A 21,650-nucleotide genomic window follows, 5' to 3' on the forward strand; every position below is an offset into this window, starting at 1 on the left:
AATCAAGTGGCGAATAATTTAAATTGATATTGATAACTGAAATATCGGACAAAGACTGATATTTGTAGATTGAGTAACTTTCGACTTCATCGAGTACGTTGATAAACCTTGCCATTGATCGTTTTTCACCAACTAAAAGTTTGAATCACTTAGGTTAACGATAATATTGTTAGCGGCGTTATTCAAATATAGACAAAATTGGGGAGAAAGTGACATATCACAATGGTAACCGCTGGGTCGCCAATTAACATAGTTAGTTTAGTCTTGCTGTAGTTTGCTAACTAACTGAAATTTACTAATAGCAATCCAACATAAAATGGAGTTCCGTTTGAGACACAGGAAGTTTTCCAAATCTGAAATATAAGGAAACAGACTTATGCATACTCACTGCTGATGTAAATTCAAGTATTTATGAAAAGAATTGTGAATGTTTAATCAAATAACTACCGTTGAGATTGACACGGTGAAAAATTTTCAAAGAGGTACATTAAGAAATGAACGAATTAGATTATGTGCTTTAGGGACTGATGACAGTAGAATTGATGAAATACTTACTTACCTACTTACGCCGGTTACTTCTCGTGGAAGAGCCTAGGCCGCCAACTAGCACTGTCCATCCGACCCTGTCCTCGGCAATCCTTTCCAGTTCTTTCCAGCTGTCATTCATCCTGTTCATATCTGCTTCTGTTTCCCGACATAATGTGTTCTTTGACCTTCCCTTAATACACTTTCTTTCAAGATTCCAAGTTGCAGCTCGCCTCGTGATGTAGTTTGGTGATTTCTACAGTGTATCTCCTGTTCACTTTCATCGGCTTTTCCTGATTTTTTCTTCACAAGGAAGCTCGTCTGCTCTCTTCTATAGTAGGCTGTTGCTGATAGTATCCGGCCAACGGATATTGAGTATCTTGTGTAGACAATTGTTTATAAATACTTGTACCATTTTCATCTCCGACTTTGATATTGGTTGAAAGTGGTTTTGAGTTGCATATGTTCTTCAATTGTAGGAATGCGGCCCTTGCTTTGCCAATCCTAGCCTTTCCGTCTGCATCCATATCCTTCTTGTTCATCGATGATACTTCTCATGTCCTGGAGCCCTTCTAGATTTACTGCCGGTTCCAAGCCACGGTAAAGGATGAAGGTTGGGCATAGGGTCGGTAACCCCATCCGTAGAAAAAACCTTGCTAAAATACGCCAATTACATTAAAAGAATGAAGTATTTAAGGAGCAGTTTAAAATTGTTGATAACAGTTATAATATGTTGTTGAGGGGCTGATTATAATAGAATTACGTAAGAGTAAAGAGGCTTGTTAAAAGTATGTAAGAACAGGAGAAAGTTTGTGGGAGTAGTCTTACTAAGCCTTGTATGACCTATTTCTGTGGATATGGCAGAGAGGGAGGATGTATGAACTTCTTTCGTGTACTATCGTCGGGTTTCTAGATGTGGATTTCAATAGCTTCAGCGAATTGTTAGAGAATACAACCATTTGTTGGCTTTTATTTAAGTTTAATCCCTATAGGCGAGTAATTTCATCACTCTTCATATAAGTGAATTCGAAGAGTTGTGATATATCACTAGATCTTCGGTAAATCATTCAAACTACAGTAAACTTGCTATCAAATGAAAACACGTTATTTTTACCTGGACTTCATTATCATTGTATGTAATATCAGTAGTCGATGATGAGTATCATCAAATATATATATTCTTTTATATAATTCTTAAACAATTAAAACTTAAAAGAATTTCAGTAAAATATTCCAAAAAGAAATTAGAAATCAATGGAAACATGGGGAAATCAAAGTTCTTTTAAGGAATAGGGACCGAATAAAAACAAATGATAATAATGATAAGTTTAGATCTAGACAAAGACAAAAATAGGACATATGTATTTTATCTACATAGATCAAGACGTTAACTCATGAGTACTCTAAACGTTTAATGATTACACGAGTGAGGAATGAAAGGAAAATCTTTGACAGCATATGAATAATACCTTGCAAGTACAGATTTTTTTAGGTTTGATTATTGTTTGATAATTTCGTTTATTATAAATCAATGTACAACTAGACAAAAGACCAAAACAAATTGGACAGACTGGATCGATTATTACTCTGAAGAAGTTCAGACAAGTTTGCTGGACGAAACGTTAGAATTATTTAAGTTTCAGTTGCTGAGATTACTTCAGTTATCTACATCTGAAAATTAGCATTCAATACAACATATAGTATATATTTTTTGATTGAGATCGTCCTATTGTGGGACTCCTCAGCAGTGCGCATCCACGATTCCGCTTGCGGGACCATGTAATCACTAGTGACTAGCTTCATGAGAAAATTCTCGGAGTTTTGGTGAGAAGCCGCGACCGGTGGAGCTAATCCGTGTCGGGTAGAAACAGGTGTCTACCTCAGTACAATGGAAGATGGTTGCGCAACTTCGTGGATTGGTTGAAGTTAGACATTAACACCACTGGATGTTGGCCCAGTGGTCTAATATGTTAGGCGTTCGCGCGTGGGACTGAAAGCCCTGAGTTCGAATCACGCGAGTGGGATCGTGGATGCACACTGCTGAGGAGTCCCACAATAGGACGAAACGGCCGTCCAGTGCTTCCAGAATTTCAATGGTTGTCTAACATCAATCGGTTCATGATCTCAATCAAAAACTTACCAATCTCCACAACCCCTAAACTGATATAGTATATACTTATCGATTTTAAACTGCTCGTATGTAAGTGAATGGAAACCATTTAAACATTTAGAGAACAAAACTTGCAATTGTTTTAATATCACCTTTGATAAACACATAGAAATGTTGTTTGTAGCGGTCCTATATACGCTTGAATGATAAATGGTTCATGAAGTGTGTAAGCATATCATGAATTCATATAAATCTATACGAGACTTATATGGTCTCATTCATGCTTGCATGCATTAATGAAATCTTTGTTATTAAATTGAATCCATATATAACCGAATGTGACGTTTCATCTATGAAACCTTTCTATGTATATAGATGCCAGCATGTAGAGATGCTTTATCATATATTGTGTTAAATGAATCATGGTATAAAAACTGACAATATATATTAATAGTGTATACCTGATCCCGAAATTTCCATTTTTTAAAATTTTCATTCATTGTTTGTATCCTCATACAAATGTATGAAATATAATCTTGCTGCATTTTATATGTAGCTTCTAAATAACAATGTGTACGAATGGGTAATCTGAAATAATCAGTATACAAATGAGATATGGCATATATGTTTATCATATGCCATCGTTATCATATGAGATATACGTCATCACCATCCAAATCATCATCATCGTCGTCATCATCACTGGTTGTTGAAATATGGCAAAAGTCACAACTTCATCTAATATTTGAGGTGTATATCTATCTATGCATTCGCATGACTTAGTCATTACAATTTTACATTAAACATAAAATAAATATTCATATCTTAATAGTAACTACAAAAGTACAGTAATAAATTTTAAGTTTTTTTAAAAATGATTAGTCCTTTATTTCAAAAAATAGAAATATTTCGGAGCATTTCAAGTCAGTGCACACATAGTTCGATATAGATCGATGGGTAGATATAGATAGATGTGTGGATAGATAGATAGATAGATAGATAGATAGATAGATAGATAGATAGATAGATAGATAGATAGATAGATAGATAGATAGATAGATAGATAGATAGATAGATAGATAGATAGATAGATAGATAGATAGATAGATAGATAGATAGATAGATAGATAGATAGATAGATAGATAGATAGATAGATAGATAGATAGATAGATAGATAGATAGATAGATAGATAGATAGATAGATAGGTAGATGGATAGTAGAACTGTCTTTACATCCGTATTGAAAATTTTGACTTCGGTGTTGTTTGATGGTTCTTTTGTGTTCCAGTCATTCTTCAGTTGTAACTATGCTGCTCATATCCTGCCGATCGGAACCTTCATATCTGTATCAGATCCACCATTTTCATCATTGATGCTGCTCAGATATGTGAAGGTTTTTACATCTTGCAAATCTTTTCCATCAATTGTGATTCGATTGGTGCATGCTGTGTTGTATCGGAGAATCTTGCTTTTCCCTTTGTGTATATTGAGACCTACTGATGCTGAGGCTGCTGCTATACTGGTCGTCTTCTCCATCATTTGTTGTTTGTGCGATAGAAGAGCCAGATCATCTGTGAAGTCTAGGTCATCCAGCAGTCCAGTTTATCCCATGCTTCCCCACAGATGTTGACGTCTTCATGATCCACTCGATCACAATGAGAAAGAGTGTGAGCAACACTAAGATAATAATCAATGTAAATCAACTATCTGGATAGCGTGAAGCCCAAGGAAACTAAATGCAGCCGAATATTTAAATACGTCAATCTTCATTTCCCACTCAAAGTAATCATATTCTGTATATCGAAATAATGTAAAGAATTTGAACCAATGTTTTTATTACCGATATCTGATTGTAAATGTTCGTATAGTGAAAAATTAAGCATAAACTTTTCGTCTATGTCAAGAAATCTTGATTATGAAGCCAATTATAAGATAAGGATGTCTCATGGGAAGTTCATTTTGTTTGAGGTATTATACAAGACAAAATTTAAAAATTTGCATTTAAATAAATCGAAATTTACATTGTAATTTCGTCAGTAGGTACTTATACTGACTCGGAACTAATTTGACTTAAAACATTCAATTGTACTTCATTGGTAAAATATATATGTACCGGAACTGCCTGTAAGAAACTCGAGTCATTCATGACAAAAACCATAAAACACTTTATTGTTTATGATTATCATTCAGGTTTCATCAGACCGATTGAAACTATTCACAACTGTGTTAAATAACATTTAATATATATAATCCCAACCAATTGGCATTTATGGTACTTTGCATCCTAGATATGAATAAGTTCAAATATTAATTAGAAGTTGAGCATGACCTTCAGATGATGTAGAGTATTTGTTACATCCGAACGAAGAACAAATGGAAAAACAAGATCCTTTAACACAACACGGAGAACAGCAATCCAGTCACTCTTGATGGCGAAACTCTGGAAGATGTGGAATCCTTCACATACCTGCAAAGCATCATCGATGAACAAGGAGGTTCAGATGCAGACGTAAGGGAAAGGATCGGCAAAGTAAGGGTCGCATTCCTACAATTGAAGAACATATGGAACTCAAAACAACTTTTCAACCAATATCAAAGTCAGCATCTTCAATACGAACGTCAAGACAGTCAGTTCTACTGTATGGAGTTGAAACATGCATAACTACTACAACCATCATCAAGAAGGTACGAGTATTTTTAAATAGTTGTCTACACAGCATACTCAACATCCATTGACCGGATACCATCAGTAAAAGCCTACTGTGGGAGAGAACAAACCAGCTTCCATCTGAAGAGGAAATTAGGAAAAGACAATGGAAATGGATAGGACATACATTGTGTAGATCATCAAAGTGCATCACGATGCAAGCCCTAACTTGTAATGCTGAAGGGAAACGGAAAAGAGGAAGGCCATAGAACACATTATGTCGGGAAATGGAATCAGATATGAAAAGGATGAATAACAACTGGAAGGAGCTGGAAAGGATTGCCCAGAACAGGGTTGGGTGGAGAGTACTGGTGAGCGGCTTATACTCCTCCAGAAAAGGGTTAACAGGAGTAAGTAAGTAGTCACATACATCATCATCGGAAAATTATAAAGTAACTACATTATCTATTTCGATATTCTTTTTATCATGATCTTTCCTGTGATCTATTAGCTACTGTTATCCGGCTTATAATTCTTAATTTTTTCCTAATCTATCGGTTACGGTGTCCCATACTGACAGCCACTCCGGGCTTGATCTTGTGTGATTATTACTTTTTATTTTATAGTTTAATATGGTCTGGTCTGCTTGTATATAAACAATCTGTGTCTGATATATACGATTCATAAAGTGAAGACTGAGATTGTGTTCTGGACTGAATGAGCAGGGCTGTTAGGTATGTTAGTATATCAGAGTTGACGCAATGCTGTTATTGTTGGTTGACATGTCATTGGTTTAGCACAAAGACAAGGTTATGTCACATGATAACTCATAGGAGCAAAAGTCATAACAATATTTATGGCCGAAAAGGAGAGATTTGGAGGTGGTGTTATTTGGGCACAGTGGTGATAAACTTTGTACTATTATCTAAATGTAATATATGGGATGATATTGAATATATTTATTATTAAAATGGGGTTTTGTGGAGATTTTAGTGATTTCATTAGTTAAATTCATGAGTTGATTTAAGCTAGATCACTATCGAAAATCTGGAATTACTGGACGGTCGTTTCGTCGTAATATGAGACTCCTTAACAGTGCGCAAGTACGATCTTGCATTCGGAGCTCGAACCTAGGATCGCGAACGTCTAAACTGTAGACCTCGTTGATCCGCCATCTAACAGTATTAATGTCTAACAAATGTAGTATAATTCGTGCCGGGTAGAGACAGGTATCCATCTCAGACAATTGATGAATGTTTGCACAAGGTCATGAATCGATAGAGGTTAGACATTAACATCTTTGGATGCCGTTTCAGTGGTCTAGAGGTTGAGCGTTCAGGAGTGGGAATGAAGGTCCTGGCTTTGAGTGCTGAGTGGGGGATAGTGGATGCGCATCGCTGATGAGTCACATAGTAGAACGAAACGGCCGTGCAATGGTTACAGGTTCTCAACATTGGACTAACATATATCGACTCGTGAATTCAGATATATTTATTGTTGAGTTTCGTATGAATAAATCGAATGTTTCATGTTCATTGTGTGGTTTTACGATAGTCGATTTAAAATCAGATGGGAAAGTATTAGATTGTTTGTAAGTTAACTAGTATAAATATGAAATAGATTATAGCAACTATCCTACAACCACTTTCGATTTCTGTTAATTTTGGTTAAACCCTTTTATTAACTTACTTAACAGAAAATGTTATTTGAATAGTAAAAATCCGTATATTTCTTTGTGCCGTTGTAGGGCCAGTGAAATGTCACTGATCCCTAGCCAAATCATCAGGATGTTGGGTCACTGAACATCGAACAGATCATCGATCTCTGTCAAGGTCAAGGGTAACCAACGCGCATCAGCTAATCATATGCCATGGGCTGGTCCATGCGGTGGTGTTATTATTTTCGCTTGTATCTACTTTAACTAATAAATTTTGTAATAACGTCCTTTGTGTTGTACAGTCTTCAAAACATCTATAATACCTTGATACGTCAATGGGGTAGTCTACGTAAGGTACTGACCACGAGGTGTGACTTTGACGTAAGCTGACTCGTCACACCATTTCCATCGAACTCGAATAGGCCTCCAATCATTCGATATAGATCATCTTCATTGGTGATTACTAGATCACATAACAGACTCTAGCTAAAATATTGATTGCATAACTATCACTCAATGATTCATCCTCCTCCCCATGTATGTATGTATGTATGTATGTACTTAAATCCTATTATTAGTCCTTGTTTTGCATTGCTGAACCCTTATACAATTTGGCTATAGATTCGCCTATGAACTTATAGCTTTTTGATCTGTGCTATCCTTTAATAAACTGTAGTTGCCAGTTCTTTTCACCTTTTGATTTTAATCACCGTTTAAATGTATATTATAACAGCTATTAAGGTGATCGATTAACGAAGCAAAACCACTACAAAATGTTTACTGATCTCTTTTATCCAATAGTTCTTTAATAGTAATTACGTAATTGTGAAATGAAAGTAAATAGATGACATTATAGAATACTCTGAAAATATACATGAAGTAAACATGTTGTTTTTTTTAATTGAACCATTCAATAATACTTCTTAAATGCTTCTGTTACTAAGCTAATTATTATTGATTTTAACTCATAATAAAAATCACTTTAACGGAATACACAAAACTACGCAAACCAATTTGATTGTTTGTTGTTTTTTTGTGTGGTTTATTGTAACATACCTACTGAAAGTACCATGTGAACAACAAAAGAGGTAAACGTTTTTTCTGTTTCTTCTTCTTCTTCGTTTTTATTTTTGCCTTAATTCACTACTAAATTTATAATTAATTGACATATTACGATACATTTACTCTCTATCTATCTCTCTCTCTCTCACACACACACAAACACATGCACACAAACACACGCACACATACTCACACATATATTAGAAAATCAAGAACATACATTTTTGGTATGTGTAGTCTGAATATTATCAATCATCATTTGTAATTTGTAAATAGTCCTTTATAGATTTGTTCATATAATTTAAGTGTAGTATTCTCCTTATAATGATTCCATCGTTATATAGTTACATGTCTATTGTTACATAACAATCATAACAGCTTAGAAAAAATAATAATAAAGAACAAAACAAGGTTCATTCATCTCATTAACATTTAATCATAAATCATGATGAAATTTCAGTTGACACAAAAATTTTGGTTCCTTGTATTCATTATATTGAATTGTTTTGTTGCCGTAAGTAAATATTTAATTTTTGTGAATATTATAGTGATTTTAATAGTTAAGATCATGAATCGATTGAAGCTAGATCATTATGGAAAATCTGGAAGTATTAGATAGTTGTGGTCTAATGGTTAAGTGTTCATGTACGAGACTGATAGGTCCTGAGTTCGAATCTCTTGAGGCGGTTTCGTGGATATGCACTGTTGTGGAGTTTCACAATAGGATGAAACGACCGTTCAGTGCTTCCATATTTTCCATGGTTGTCTAGCTTCAATTGATTTATGATCTGAATCGTTGAAATCTTTAATTATTATCCGAAAGGGGGTTGGGCAGTTTTATGGAGATTTTAATCATTTTAATAGTTGAATTCACATAATTCAATTAAAGTTAGACCACCAATGAAAACCTAGAAGTACTGAACAACCATTACATCCTAGTATAGAACTTTTTAGTACTATACATCCACAATGAAACAGTCATTCAGTACTTCTCAGTTATTCATGGTGTATTTCCTTTTTCTTTTTAAAATCTTATACTAACTTCTATTCTTTTAAATTCTGTTCTCTTCTAGATAACAAGTTTTATATTATTTGTATTAAGTATAAAAGCCGAGGATAATCTACTTAAATATAAATTAATATTACAATATACAATACCAGCTATTTATCCAACAGGAATATTTACAGGAAGTCTTGGTTTAATAACAGCATGTTTAGGATTTATTGGATTATGGAAACAAATGAATATTTTATATCTTTTAGTAAGTTTTTTTTCTTAATTTTCACTTGGATACAATCAAATTTTTATATTTTAGCATGTAATTTGTTTGTCCATAGCAACAATCATCAATCTATGTATAGCTATTGTAACATTGATAACTGATCATCAAGTTAGTTGTAATAGAATTATAACTAAATATTTATTATAGTTTTTTATAAATGCTAAACAAGCATTAGATACTACTATTAAATATTATTATAAGAATGATGAATATGCAGATGAATTTGATGAATTACATAGAAAAGTAAGTTAATTCAATGGTGGAGAAGATTTTTTTAGCTCAGACGGATAATTTTGATAAAGTTTTGTTCTCTGAACTGGATGGTTTATGTCGTGGAGCTTTCGTTGTTCTTCTACTTCAGGTAGAAATTTGTGCTGATGATGTCATTCCGAAGAAGAACGATGAAAGCTTCACGACATAAACCATCCAGTTCAGAGAGCAGAACTCCATCAAAGAGTTAATTCAATGTTAGATAATGTTTCATTGTTGTTGTTCTTTTTTTAAAAATAGTTTTTCTGCTGTGGAGTTAATTCGTATGCTGATTTTAAAAAAGCTAAAGTATTAATACCATTCTCGTGTAGAGTTGGTCAGTATGTTTATGCAAGAGTAAGTCAGTATTTATTTAATTTTTTTACATTTGTATAATAAGCTTATTTTAAATTAGACATTAACATTATTAGATAATGGCTCAGTGGTCTAGAGGTTAAGAGTTTGATCGCGAGATTAATAGTCCTGGGTTCGAATCTCGTATGTGGTATCATGGATATGCACTACTGTGGAGTCTCATATTAAAACGGAACAGTTTTCCGTTGCTTCCAGGTTTTCAGTAGTGGCCTAACTTTAATCGAATCATGAATTCAACTAATAAATTACTACAATTTCTTTTTCTCTCTCTGTATATATAAAAGGTTTTATGATGGATAGTGTTTTTTCCTGGGTTCCTCGTCAACCTTAAGAAGTGTTGAAATTAACATTATATGCTTTAAGAATTTACAGGGTCGTGAATGCGCACTGCTGAGGAGTCCCATAATAGGACGAAACAGCCGTCCAGTGCCTCCATGTTTTCCATGATTGTCTAGCTTCAATTGACCTATGATCTAAACTATTGAGATTTACAGGATGTTTCACCTGTTGGACACCGATTAAGAATGTAGCATAATAATAAATTTAAATTAGAATAAATTTATTCACTTTGGGAAGCTGACTTCCAAGCTGTCGAACGCCGCTATACATTCGGATTCTGATAATTAGACACATTTATTGAGCTCTAGTGGATATAATTTGGAAGTCATCATTCCATGAGAATCTAATTTGTATTCCGGAAATCATATGAAGTTTTCATAGTTATGATCACTTACCATATTTCATTGATGACTACTGAGATAGTTGAACCATAACTTTTTATCTATGCAAATACATTAGTCGAACCATTTAATTAACACCAACATTTTGTGTAATACTTAAAGGAAAGTACTTTTGATCACTTCCCTCATCAAGTAACAAATCAATTGAATCACATCATGAACTCAACTGAAAAAAAATCATTAGGATCGTAAATTGAATACATCAATATTGTAATTACTTTAAATGAAAATCGAGATGGTGCTAAACGTTGTAGTCTGTTCATTAGGTTAAGTGAAATATATTACAAATTAACTATGCAAACTGTCTACTTCAGCTTTGAATATAAATCCCAACAACTCACACTAAAGTAGTTAAGTCGATAAGCAAGAAGGCTAAATATCAGTTTTTAAGTGAAAAAAACAACCGAAGAATTAGTGCTCTTCACTTCTTATTGTGAATGATTTTTCATTATGTAATATGTTACACAGTTCCGGCTGATGATAAACTAATAACGCATTACTTCATATAAAAGAGAACTTGAGTTGTGTGTAACAAATGAAAACATCTAAGCAAGGATGGATAGTGGCTAGCAGTGGAATACAGGACGCGCGTTTTTCCCTGTTTGAAACTCGTCACCTGGGTGAACCTGGATCTCAGATGTTGATGTTCACTCTGGGACTTGAACTCAATATTGTTTACTTTAAATGCCATCACGTTCGTTATTCACTTAGCTACTGAGTCCTGATACCTATCTGCTTGTGAAATGGGGTGAAGTTATATTCACTTGGTATTTTTTACTTGTTATTTAGGACTGCAATTGATCGGTCACTATCCATCTTTGCTTAAAAAACTTGTGAATTAAGGCTATATCGAGGCAATCCGCATAGGATGCACACATACCAACGAGAGATTGATCAATTGCGGTCCTAAATAACAATGGTATGATACAAGTAAACAACACCAAGTGAAGAAAACATCTAAATAAATTCTAAACCTAAGAAAAGATATGATTTTTAGACATTGATTTTTAATCTAGACTGAGATACAATATCTGAACTTTTGTTATCGTTAAACACTGGTAGCAATTAGAAGCTATTGTAGCTGGTTATATTCACAATCATGCTTATACATAATTCCTTTCTTATTGTACGAGTTATTTACTTTACTTCATAAGGATGGTTGGAAGAAGGTGAGGGGCGGCCAAACTAAAACGTGGCATCAGTTGTTGAAGTCACCAACTTCTAGTCTTAGCCATGTTGGTAGATGCAGACTAATTGGTTGGGATCCGCGTGACTATCGTAACCAGTGGTTGGAGACTCTTGGTGACATGGATCAGAGTCGATCACAATGGCGTCGGTGTATACACTCTCTGTCTTCCCTTAAACTAAGAGATTAAAATCGCTTCATATCTTTCTTTCTACGAACTAATTCTTTCTTCCTGTACTATATCCTTATTGCAATCTTTCTTTTATATATCACCACCTCTGAATTAACTACTTTTATGAATCAGGTGTCCATCTTGTTGTGTTATTGAGGTATGGCAACTTGGACCGATGCATATATGTGCCTGGTCCTACGTTGTAGCTGACAGACTGACTTCATAGGGATACTTTCGACACTAATTTCCACCAAGTTTGTTAAAATTGTTATATATATATATATATATATATATATATATATATATATATATTAACAAGTCCTTCATTCTATCCAGTGTTAGCTAATAACGTTCTACAAGATACGTTGACTAAACTCAGATACAACAATATCACTGATGTATCTTATTCATGCAATTAGTAGTAATCAAGACGAATGTAAATAAACAGAAATATAGATACTCATTATATTTTATTCTGATACTCGACAAGAATATGTATTCCCATTTGATGTGCATATAGTGATTAATATAAAGCAAAATAATTAATCAGTCAGTCACAACGTCAGACCAGGCACATATAAGCATCAGTCCAAGTTGCCACAATTCATTAGCACTCCAATGGTAGTAATGCATTAAAGAAAGATTGTGTATAATGATATAGTACAGGAAGAAAGATTTAGTACGAAGAAAGTTATAAAGCAATTTTAATCTCTTAGTTTAAGAGATAACAGAGGGTGTATACACCTATGTCATTGTGATCGATTCTGAGCCATATCACCCAAAGTCTCCAACCGTTGGTTACAATAGTCACGCGGACCCCAACCAAATAGTTTGTATCTACCAACATGGCTGAGATCAGAATTTGGTGAGTTCAAACACTGATGCCACGTTTCAGTTTAGCCGCGCACCTAATTGTCTTCCGACCGTCTCCAACACTAGTCGGCATTGCGCATCGTGGTAACCAATGTTCAGGCATACGTAACACGTGGCCCAACCATCTCAGGTGAAGAAGATTCACGTCATCAACTGATTTACCATTATTCCCTAATACCTCACTATTACTTACCCAGTGATCCGAGCCGATGCGAGAAATAATACAAAATAACTATCATCTGTTTTTATTCGATAAATACAAATCTGCTGCGGAGAAATGAGCGTCTTCTGGAGTCAACATTGGCATGTTACTTAAACTAATATGAGGTTAAAATAGATCTTCAGTGGAAAAAATACTGAAATAAATCATTTTCAGTTGATCGACTATTTGGAATCAGTTTCTAATATTTTAAACAATTTCACATCTCGTACAATCTTCTTCACTTGTAAGCCTGAATAAACTTGAATTCATGTTATTCTCTATTTATTTGATGTGATTCATTAATTATTTAATATTTTTCATAAGTTAAATCATTGAATGATCTTAGCTAGACCATCAATTAAAACCGGTTAGGACCATACAGCTATTTTGTTCTAGTATAGAACCCTATAATAGTGAACAGTCACAAATCAACCACAAGGTATTAAACCTAAGATCTTGCTTTTTGAGCGCCAGTACTCAACTTCTATAAACTTCAGTTAACTGAAATCGATTAAAATAAATCAAATATCGTATTAAACTCAAATAATCGATTTTCATCGAGTGTTATTTACTTACTTCCTTACGCCTGTTACTCCTCGTCGAGGAGCACAAGCAGCCCACCAGCACTCTCCATCCAACCCTATCCTGGGAAATCCTTTCCAGCTCTTCCCAGTTGTCATTCATCCTTTTCATATCTGATTTCATTTCCCGACATAATGTATCCTTTAGTCTTCCTCTTTTCCTCTTCTCTTCAGCATTACAAGTTAGGGCTTGCATCGTGATGCACTTTGATGTTATACGTAATGTATGTCCCATCCATTTCCATCGACTTTTCCTAATTTCTTCTTCAGTTGGAAGCTGGTTTGTTCTCTCCCACGATAGGCTGTTACTGATGATATCCGGTCAATGGATGTTGAGTATCTTGCTTAGACAGTTATTAATAAATACTTGTACCTTCTTGATGGTGGTTGTAGTGGTTCTCCATGTTTCAACTCCATACAGCAAAACTGACTGTCTTGACATTCGTATTAAAGATTCTGACTTTAATATTAATCATTTAAAGATCCCCGTCATATTAAAAGACTAGTATTTGAACGAAGAATATTCTTTTCGATAAATTCACTTCAAGTTCTACAATTATATATTCAAATTAATAGTCCGAAAAATGACCAGGTTAAGGGCAAAGTACATCGTTTGAATTTAGGATTGTGATAAACAAAATACAATAAAATTGTTAATGTTAATATGACTCATATAGAAGGAGGAGTGGTTGAATACATTTCTTCTGTACGCATAGCTCCGGTTTCTTCATCCGGATGGCTACTGCTTCAGCCGTGGAGCAAGTTATATTGGTCGATGTTCTAGGAATTTACATTTTCGTGCTCGTGAACACCTTCCAGCGTGGTTAAACAAAGGTTTGATGAAGGTGAACAGCTCAATATCGGCCCATTTAGTACAAACCGTTCATAGTGCCGGTATAAACCAATCTTTTTTAATTAATAAGGTAAGTAATTTTTTGCCAAAACTGGTCAGACTTTAATATTATCAGAATGGGATTTGTGGAGAGTTTTAGAAATTTCACAGGTTGAAATAATGAGTCGATTGAAGGTAGACCACCATGGAAAACCTGGAAGCACTGGACGGCCGTTTCGTCCCAGTATGGGACTCCTCAGCAATGCGCATCCACGATCCCGCACCACGCGGGGTTCAAACCCAGGACCTACTGGCTTCGCGCGCGAGCGCTTACCCACTAGACCACTGAGCCGGCATCCAACGGTGTTAATGTCTAACTTCAACCAATCCACGACGTTTCACTGCTGAGGAGTCCCATACTGGGACGAAACGGCCGTCCAGTGCTTCCAGGTTTTTCATGGTGGTCTACCTTTAATCGACTAATGATTTCAACCTGTGAAACTTTAATATTAGTTGAAAATTGTTTTTATCGATTGTACTATTATGAAACGTTTCAATTTCTTCCAGATATTTCATCAAGATCAATATAAAATTTCTTGTTCAATGATTTTGATTATCGATTCACAATAATCATTTACCTTTTTGATCAATTCCATATGATTGATTATATATTTTTTTCTTTTTTCTTTCTTTTTTTCTAATTCTCTATCAGGGGTGTTTTGATGAATTAAGTGAATACGTACAATATTACATAACATTATTATCATCAATTTGTTTTACTACATCATTTATTTATGCTGTATTCATAGGTGTAGCAATTAGAAATCTTCGTAAATCAATTAAAGGAATAAATTCATCTTCATAATAAAAAAATCAAATATAAATTAAACTTAATGTCATTTTTTTTAATTTATAAAAAACAAAAAAAAGTAACACTCAATTGTTGCCATGACAATTAGATCACAAAAAAATTTATTTTTAGAATCGTTTACAGATTTTTCTTTTTCTTTTTTTCTTTTTTCTTTTTCGAGGGATACCAAAGTAAATTTTAAAGCAAATCATGTTAATAATCAAGTTAATTTTTTTATTCACATGTATAAGTAACCTGTGACTTTGAAATTGATAGTTAAGTTTAGTTTTCAATACAAAATCTTATATTAACAATAACAAGGTAGATAGGTTGAATACAAGAAGATAAGAAGTTAAAGAAATGATCGAACAAATCAACAACAATATAGTCAATAAGAAAATGTCCTATTTCACTGACTAGTAAATTAAGTTTATAAGCATCTAGGTGACTGGATTCAACAGATATATCCCGGAGTTCTAGTGAGAAGCAGTGACCAGTGGAGTTCAATCGGGTCTGTTGTGAGATAATAACTAACTAAAGAAAATGGTGGATGTGTCGCTCAATTTCGTGTGTATTTTGCCTACAGCTTTTTTCCTCTCATTTCTTTTTTTTCCGTACTAAATTCCATTTATCACCACTCAGGACAGCCACACCGGGACTATTTGGAACGGCGACAGTCTTATCCAGGTCTTCAGTTTCGACTAGAGGTGTATGATTGCCGATGTTAGTATCTAGCGGCACTTCACTCCTCGTTAATATTAACGGAGATTTCACTTTCCCGTCAATCGCAGTCGGGTGTTTAGCGGGTCCGGTAGCAGCACTTACTACATTGACACATTCTTCACCGTCAGTGCTCGTGTTACCAGCGCTACCGCCATCGTTTTTCTTGTAGGCCAAAGCCAATAGCCTCATAGCCTCCTGAATTAGTAACTTTTTATTTGTACAGCAGAACATACAAAGCCAATGTGAGTTAGGCTTCGAGCATCTTTTGTATGCCATAGGACTTAGGTGTGTACACATCTTATGGTACCACTTTTTACAATCATCGCACTGCATCCCTTCCTCAACGAGGAACAAGCAGTTTGGTTGTCCACATTTATGAGTCCTACCAACCATTTTAATTTTGATTAAAAAGGTTTAAAACACAAAATAATCACAATGTGTCAGTCAAGGAGTAAACAAAGGTACCACAGGACAAAGTTGAGCAAAAAATTACAAACATTAACCAAAGTTCTTAAAGTAGACCAAGAATGCTTTTTGGTGCGAGAAGTACCCAAAGCAAGGATAATCACAACAAGTACAAAAATCACTGCCCTTTTTTAAACGAGCGCGGTAGCGGAGCGGAGCGGGTTTGCTCCCTACAGGGTAAACTTCAATCGATTACAAAAACAACTATTCTAGCCCCGGTAGTTGTGCCGTGCTTCGATGTGGCCTGTTTCTATTCAGAAGGGCCTACTAAACTTCAACAACTTGTTTGACTGGAAGGAGGGGGAGAGCATTAGTTACATTCTAACCGTTTGTGATGAATGTATCATTTCAGGAATTTCAAATCTAATTAACTTCTTTAATATTTGTTCACTTATGAATTTGATTATCTCGATTAATAATGTATTCATAGATCAATATATACTAATATTTGCATCTTCTAATCTAGAACTAATGTGGAAAACAACATTGTCTAAAGATTCTAAGTTACTAACTAACTAACTGACATAAGACTTTATAATACAGAGAATTATATATACTTAAAATAGTAAACTGTTGACTTGAGAACTTAAAGTAGACTACAGAGTTATAATGTTACTTAAATCAAATAATCAGTAACATAATTTCAATATTCATTTAGATATACTTTCATTAATACATACCATATGTATTGTATATTGTTATTGGAACCTATTTGATGACGTCACTATTTCAGTGAAGAAAATAAAAACAAACATTTTCGCATAGAAATGAGTAAACAAAGCGGGAACAACTTTCGTCTGAAATTAATTGTTTTCTGAAAGAGAAAAAAGGGAAGAAAAAGAAACATTATTTTATTAATGTATGGATATTGATTATTAATTTTGAAGGGAGAAAGAACGAAGATTGGTGTAGAATAATATTACTTACATACGCCTGTTACTCCCAATGGAGCATAAGCCGCCAACTAACATTCTCCAATCCACTCTATCCTGGTCCTTCTTTTCTAGTTCTATCTAGTTGTTGTTCACTGTTCGCATATTTGTCTTCATTTCTCGGAGTAATGTGTTCTTTGGTCTTCCACTTCTCCTTTGGCCTTGAGGATTCCATGTGAGAGCTTCCTTTATGATACACTTGGGTGATTTTCTAAATGTGTATCCTATCCACTTCCAGCGCTTCTTCCTGATTTATTCCTCCACTGGAATCTGATTAATTCTCTCACACAGTTGGTTGTTTCTGATAATACAGAATAATATGAATTCATCTTATTCCGTTAGGTTATCAATAGCTGCTTATAACTTATCAGATTTAAAAATTAATGTTATGACAGGTATTGACATACTTATATATATGAGGGTGATGAAAGATGAATATGTTTATCATTAGTGGCTCTATATCTGACTCCAGTTTGAACGTTACTGATTGCTATTGAAATATATATAAACATACATTGTTAGTTTAACCAAAATGGTGACCAAATTCCTACATATTTTATTAACTTATACATTCACCAGTTTATTATTGGTAAATAAGTCACACACAAAAAATAATTTTAATAGTTGAAATCATAAGTCAATTGAAGCTAGACCACCATGGAAAACCTGGAAGCACTGGACAACCATTTCGTCCTAGTATAGGATCCCTCAGTAGTGTGCATCCACGATCCCGCCTCGCGCATTTGGAAACATGACCTATGGGTCTCACGCGCGGACGCCTAACCTCTAGACCACTGAGCCGGGATGCAACGGTGTTAATGTATAACTTCAACTAATCCATGAAATTGTGCGACACATCCACAATTGTCTTCAGTGAGTTACAATCTCACAACAGACCCGGTTGGAGTGCACTGATCACTGCTTCTCACTAGAACTCCAGGATATACATCTTGAAGCCAGTCATTAGTGAGCATATGTTGATTAGTAATAGAAAGGGGTTTGCGGATATTACAATTATTAATTGGGATCATGAGTCAATTGAAGCTAGATCATCATGGAAAACCTGGAAGCACTGGACGGCTATTTTGTCTTTATGACTGATTATGAACATAGAAAGATTCTGAAAAGTAATTTATTTCTTTCAAAAACAGTTGGGTTCGAACCTCTCGAGGTTTTCCATGGTGGTCTAGCTTCAACTGATTCATGATCTCAACTGTTGAAATTATTACAATCTCCACAAAACCCCTTCTGATATATATTTGTTTGTATTAGTGACATTTTGCAAATATACAGATAGTAGAGTTTTTTATTAGAATTTACCAATTAACATTCATGTTTGTTAATCCCTAACTAACTAATTGACAGCATTTATTGTTTTCCTATGTTTATAAACAAACTGTAAGGTACTACCAAGATTTAGTGATGTTGCTAAGTCAAATTTAAGAATAAACTTTCTTAGTATTCCAAAGCTGTTGTAATTTAAACGTATTATTTTGTACGTAATTGTATTTCCCTAATTATTGTACATTGTGATCGGGTTAGTCATCATCTATTTATTTATGTATCTTTTTACACTGATCTGAAATCGGGAAATCGGGAACCAGATCGGAATTGGGAATAAATGGAGTAGTGTTGCAGTAGACTTGTCTTCTCTCACTCGTGTGCTTGTCAGCCGATCAGGTGATAGAATAGTTTTCTTCTCTCTATCCCACTTCGAACTTACGTGTAATAACCTCAAGGTTGAGCCGGTCAGCCTATCGCGTCATGGTCTTATTCTAGATTAGCCAAGTTATCTTCAACATCAAAAGTGGGTAGACAGATAGTTTCGATTACGAAATTGACTTTGAAAAATAGTTACTTCGAAAAAAAATTTAAAGATTTCATGTGTTTGGAATGAGTTGATCAAACCTATATGATTGTACTGACATACATTTGTTATATTTCCAAGTTCAATCAACTCACTAGTTATCATGTTCATTACCCATTGTATTCGATGATATTCACCTGACAGCAAGAAATAGATAAATACTCGAGGAATTCTATCTTCAACATTGGGAATTATTTATAAGATTATTTAAAATTGAGCTAAAATGAACATAAATTAATCTGTGTTATGGATTATCTTTACAATGAACGGTCTACAAGAATCGTTTTTGATAGAAATCAATAATTTTTCAAAAAATTATCCTCATCAGATAAATTTCTTGTAACCCAAAAAATGTTTCGATAAGATGGTTGCTGTTAGTCAACTGGAAACCCTGAAACTAAGTTCCGTGTTACTTGGCACTCGTCAGCAACGTGTACCTGTAATCTTAAGAGAACTGATGCTCCCTGACGGATTCGACTTACACTAAGAAGCACCTTATATATATGACACGGATCATCACCCAATGATCAATCAATTATAAATACATGTCAATCCTACAGAAGGTCAGTCGTGGTCCGGATAGTTCAGTGGTAACGTCTCTGACAGTGAAGCTGGGTGACACGGTATCATGGAGCATCCGTTACCTCAAGATTACAGGTACACCCCATTGATGACTGCCAAGTAGCACGAGACCTAGGTCCAGGGTTTCCTGTTGACTACATCTAACCACCATCTTATCACAACATAGTGCGCATGCAACGTCGAGTCACCTAGACTGGTGGCCACATTGCAACTTGGTCGATAGGATTCGTCCTAAACTAAGAAAGACTTGACACACATGACATTGAAAAGTGTAAATTACCAATGAAATTTTACATGCTGTTTTCTATAAACGTAATGAAATTATCGATCAACTAATAAAAAAACTCAGTGATAATTTGTATGACTTAGGAACAAAAAAGTGTCAAACAGATTAACTGAGATGTTATAAATAACTTTCATAATCAAAAAAAGGAATTCCATTTGTAAATCATTAAAAAATGATAATTATGATGACGTAATATTTTGTCGCAGAATTTATTTGTACAAGACTATAATAACTCTCAGAAGGAGTTTTGGGGAGATTTTTAGAAATTTCACTGATTGAAAACATGAGTCAATTGAAGCTAGATCACCATGGAAAACCTGGAAGCACTGGACGGACGTTATTAGTGGTAATAGTTGTTAATGTAATGTGTTCCATTATAACTGTCATCATAGCTGTCCACTGTATCCCATGCTTCCCCTCAGATGTTGACGTCTTCATGATCCAGTCAGTCACTAGTAAAAAGAAAAAGAATGAGAGTCGATATATATATATATATATATATATATATATATATATATATATATATATTCTGACTATTCTCGTATATCTTTATCGACTTAATCCGCGTTGAGTAATTAACGGAATTAACGAGAATGGACTTTTGAATACATATATTTTGTAATATGAAGCGAATGGAATAGAGCGAAGCAAAACGACGTGCAGTGGAGATGGCATATAAACCAACTCCATTTAATCAAGCGTTAATCAATATTTATATTCACACAAAAATACGTTACAGACTTGTGATGAATACGATAAGAAATGTACACACATATGCGCTCATATAAAAACAGTCAAGATTGATAAGCGAATAATTAACAAGATCAAAATGTAACTCAAATAGAATGAGTAGATTGACCTGTCGGAAAGCGAGAATAAGGTATATGCGTTTAACATGTCAACCGACACTACAAATGCAAAATCAGCAATTAAGGTAGAATGATATGATTTATCTTCTGCCGCTTACAATTGTTTGCAGGAAGATTTGGGACGAAGAACAAGTATCAACAGACTGAAAAGAATAACACCTGAACAAGATATCAAAGAAAGGCGATCTCAGTAAGTGCGACAAATACAGAGGCATCACTCTCCTCTCTCAATACCAGTAAAAGTCTTCAACAGAGTGTTGTTAAACAGAATGAAGGACTCCGTAGACGCCCAATTTCGAGATCAACAGACTGAACTCCGAGAGGATCGACCAAATCGCATCACTAAGGATCATTGTGGAATAATCAATTGAATGGAATTCATCACTCTACATTAACTTCATCAAGTATGAGAAAGCATTTGATAGCGTGGATAGGACAGCACTATGGAAGCTTCTTCTACAATATGGCGTGCCTGAGAAGATAGTAAATATCATACGGAATTCCTATGATTCATAAACTGCAAAATCGTGCACGGAGGACAATTGACAGAATCGTTCGAGGTAAAGACCGGTGTCAGGCAA

At 34.6% G+C, this 21,650-nt stretch overlaps 1 protein-coding gene across 1 annotated transcript; it reads left to right on the top strand.

Annotated features, from left to right (window-relative positions):
- The first annotated feature begins 7,980 nt into the window (after positions 1–7,980).
- Positions 7,981–16,342, top strand: MS3_00002409 (uncharacterized protein). Its single transcript, XM_051209983.1, has 6 exons — positions 7,981–8,516; positions 9,076–9,264; positions 9,319–9,393; positions 9,433–9,528; positions 9,796–9,891; positions 15,208–16,342. Exons 1-6 carry the CDS (start codon positions 8,448–8,450, stop codon positions 15,358–15,360), a joined length of 678 nt encoding a protein of 225 aa, XP_051075469.1. The 5' UTR covers positions 7,981–8,447; the 3' UTR covers positions 15,361–16,342.
- The last annotated feature ends 5,308 nt before the right edge of the window (positions 16,343–21,650 follow it).

This window comes from Schistosoma haematobium, chromosome 1, assembly GCF_000699445.3.
Source record: "Schistosoma haematobium chromosome 1, whole genome shotgun sequence".
Lineage (NCBI taxonomy): Eukaryota > Metazoa > Platyhelminthes > Trematoda > Strigeidida > Schistosomatidae > Schistosoma > Schistosoma haematobium.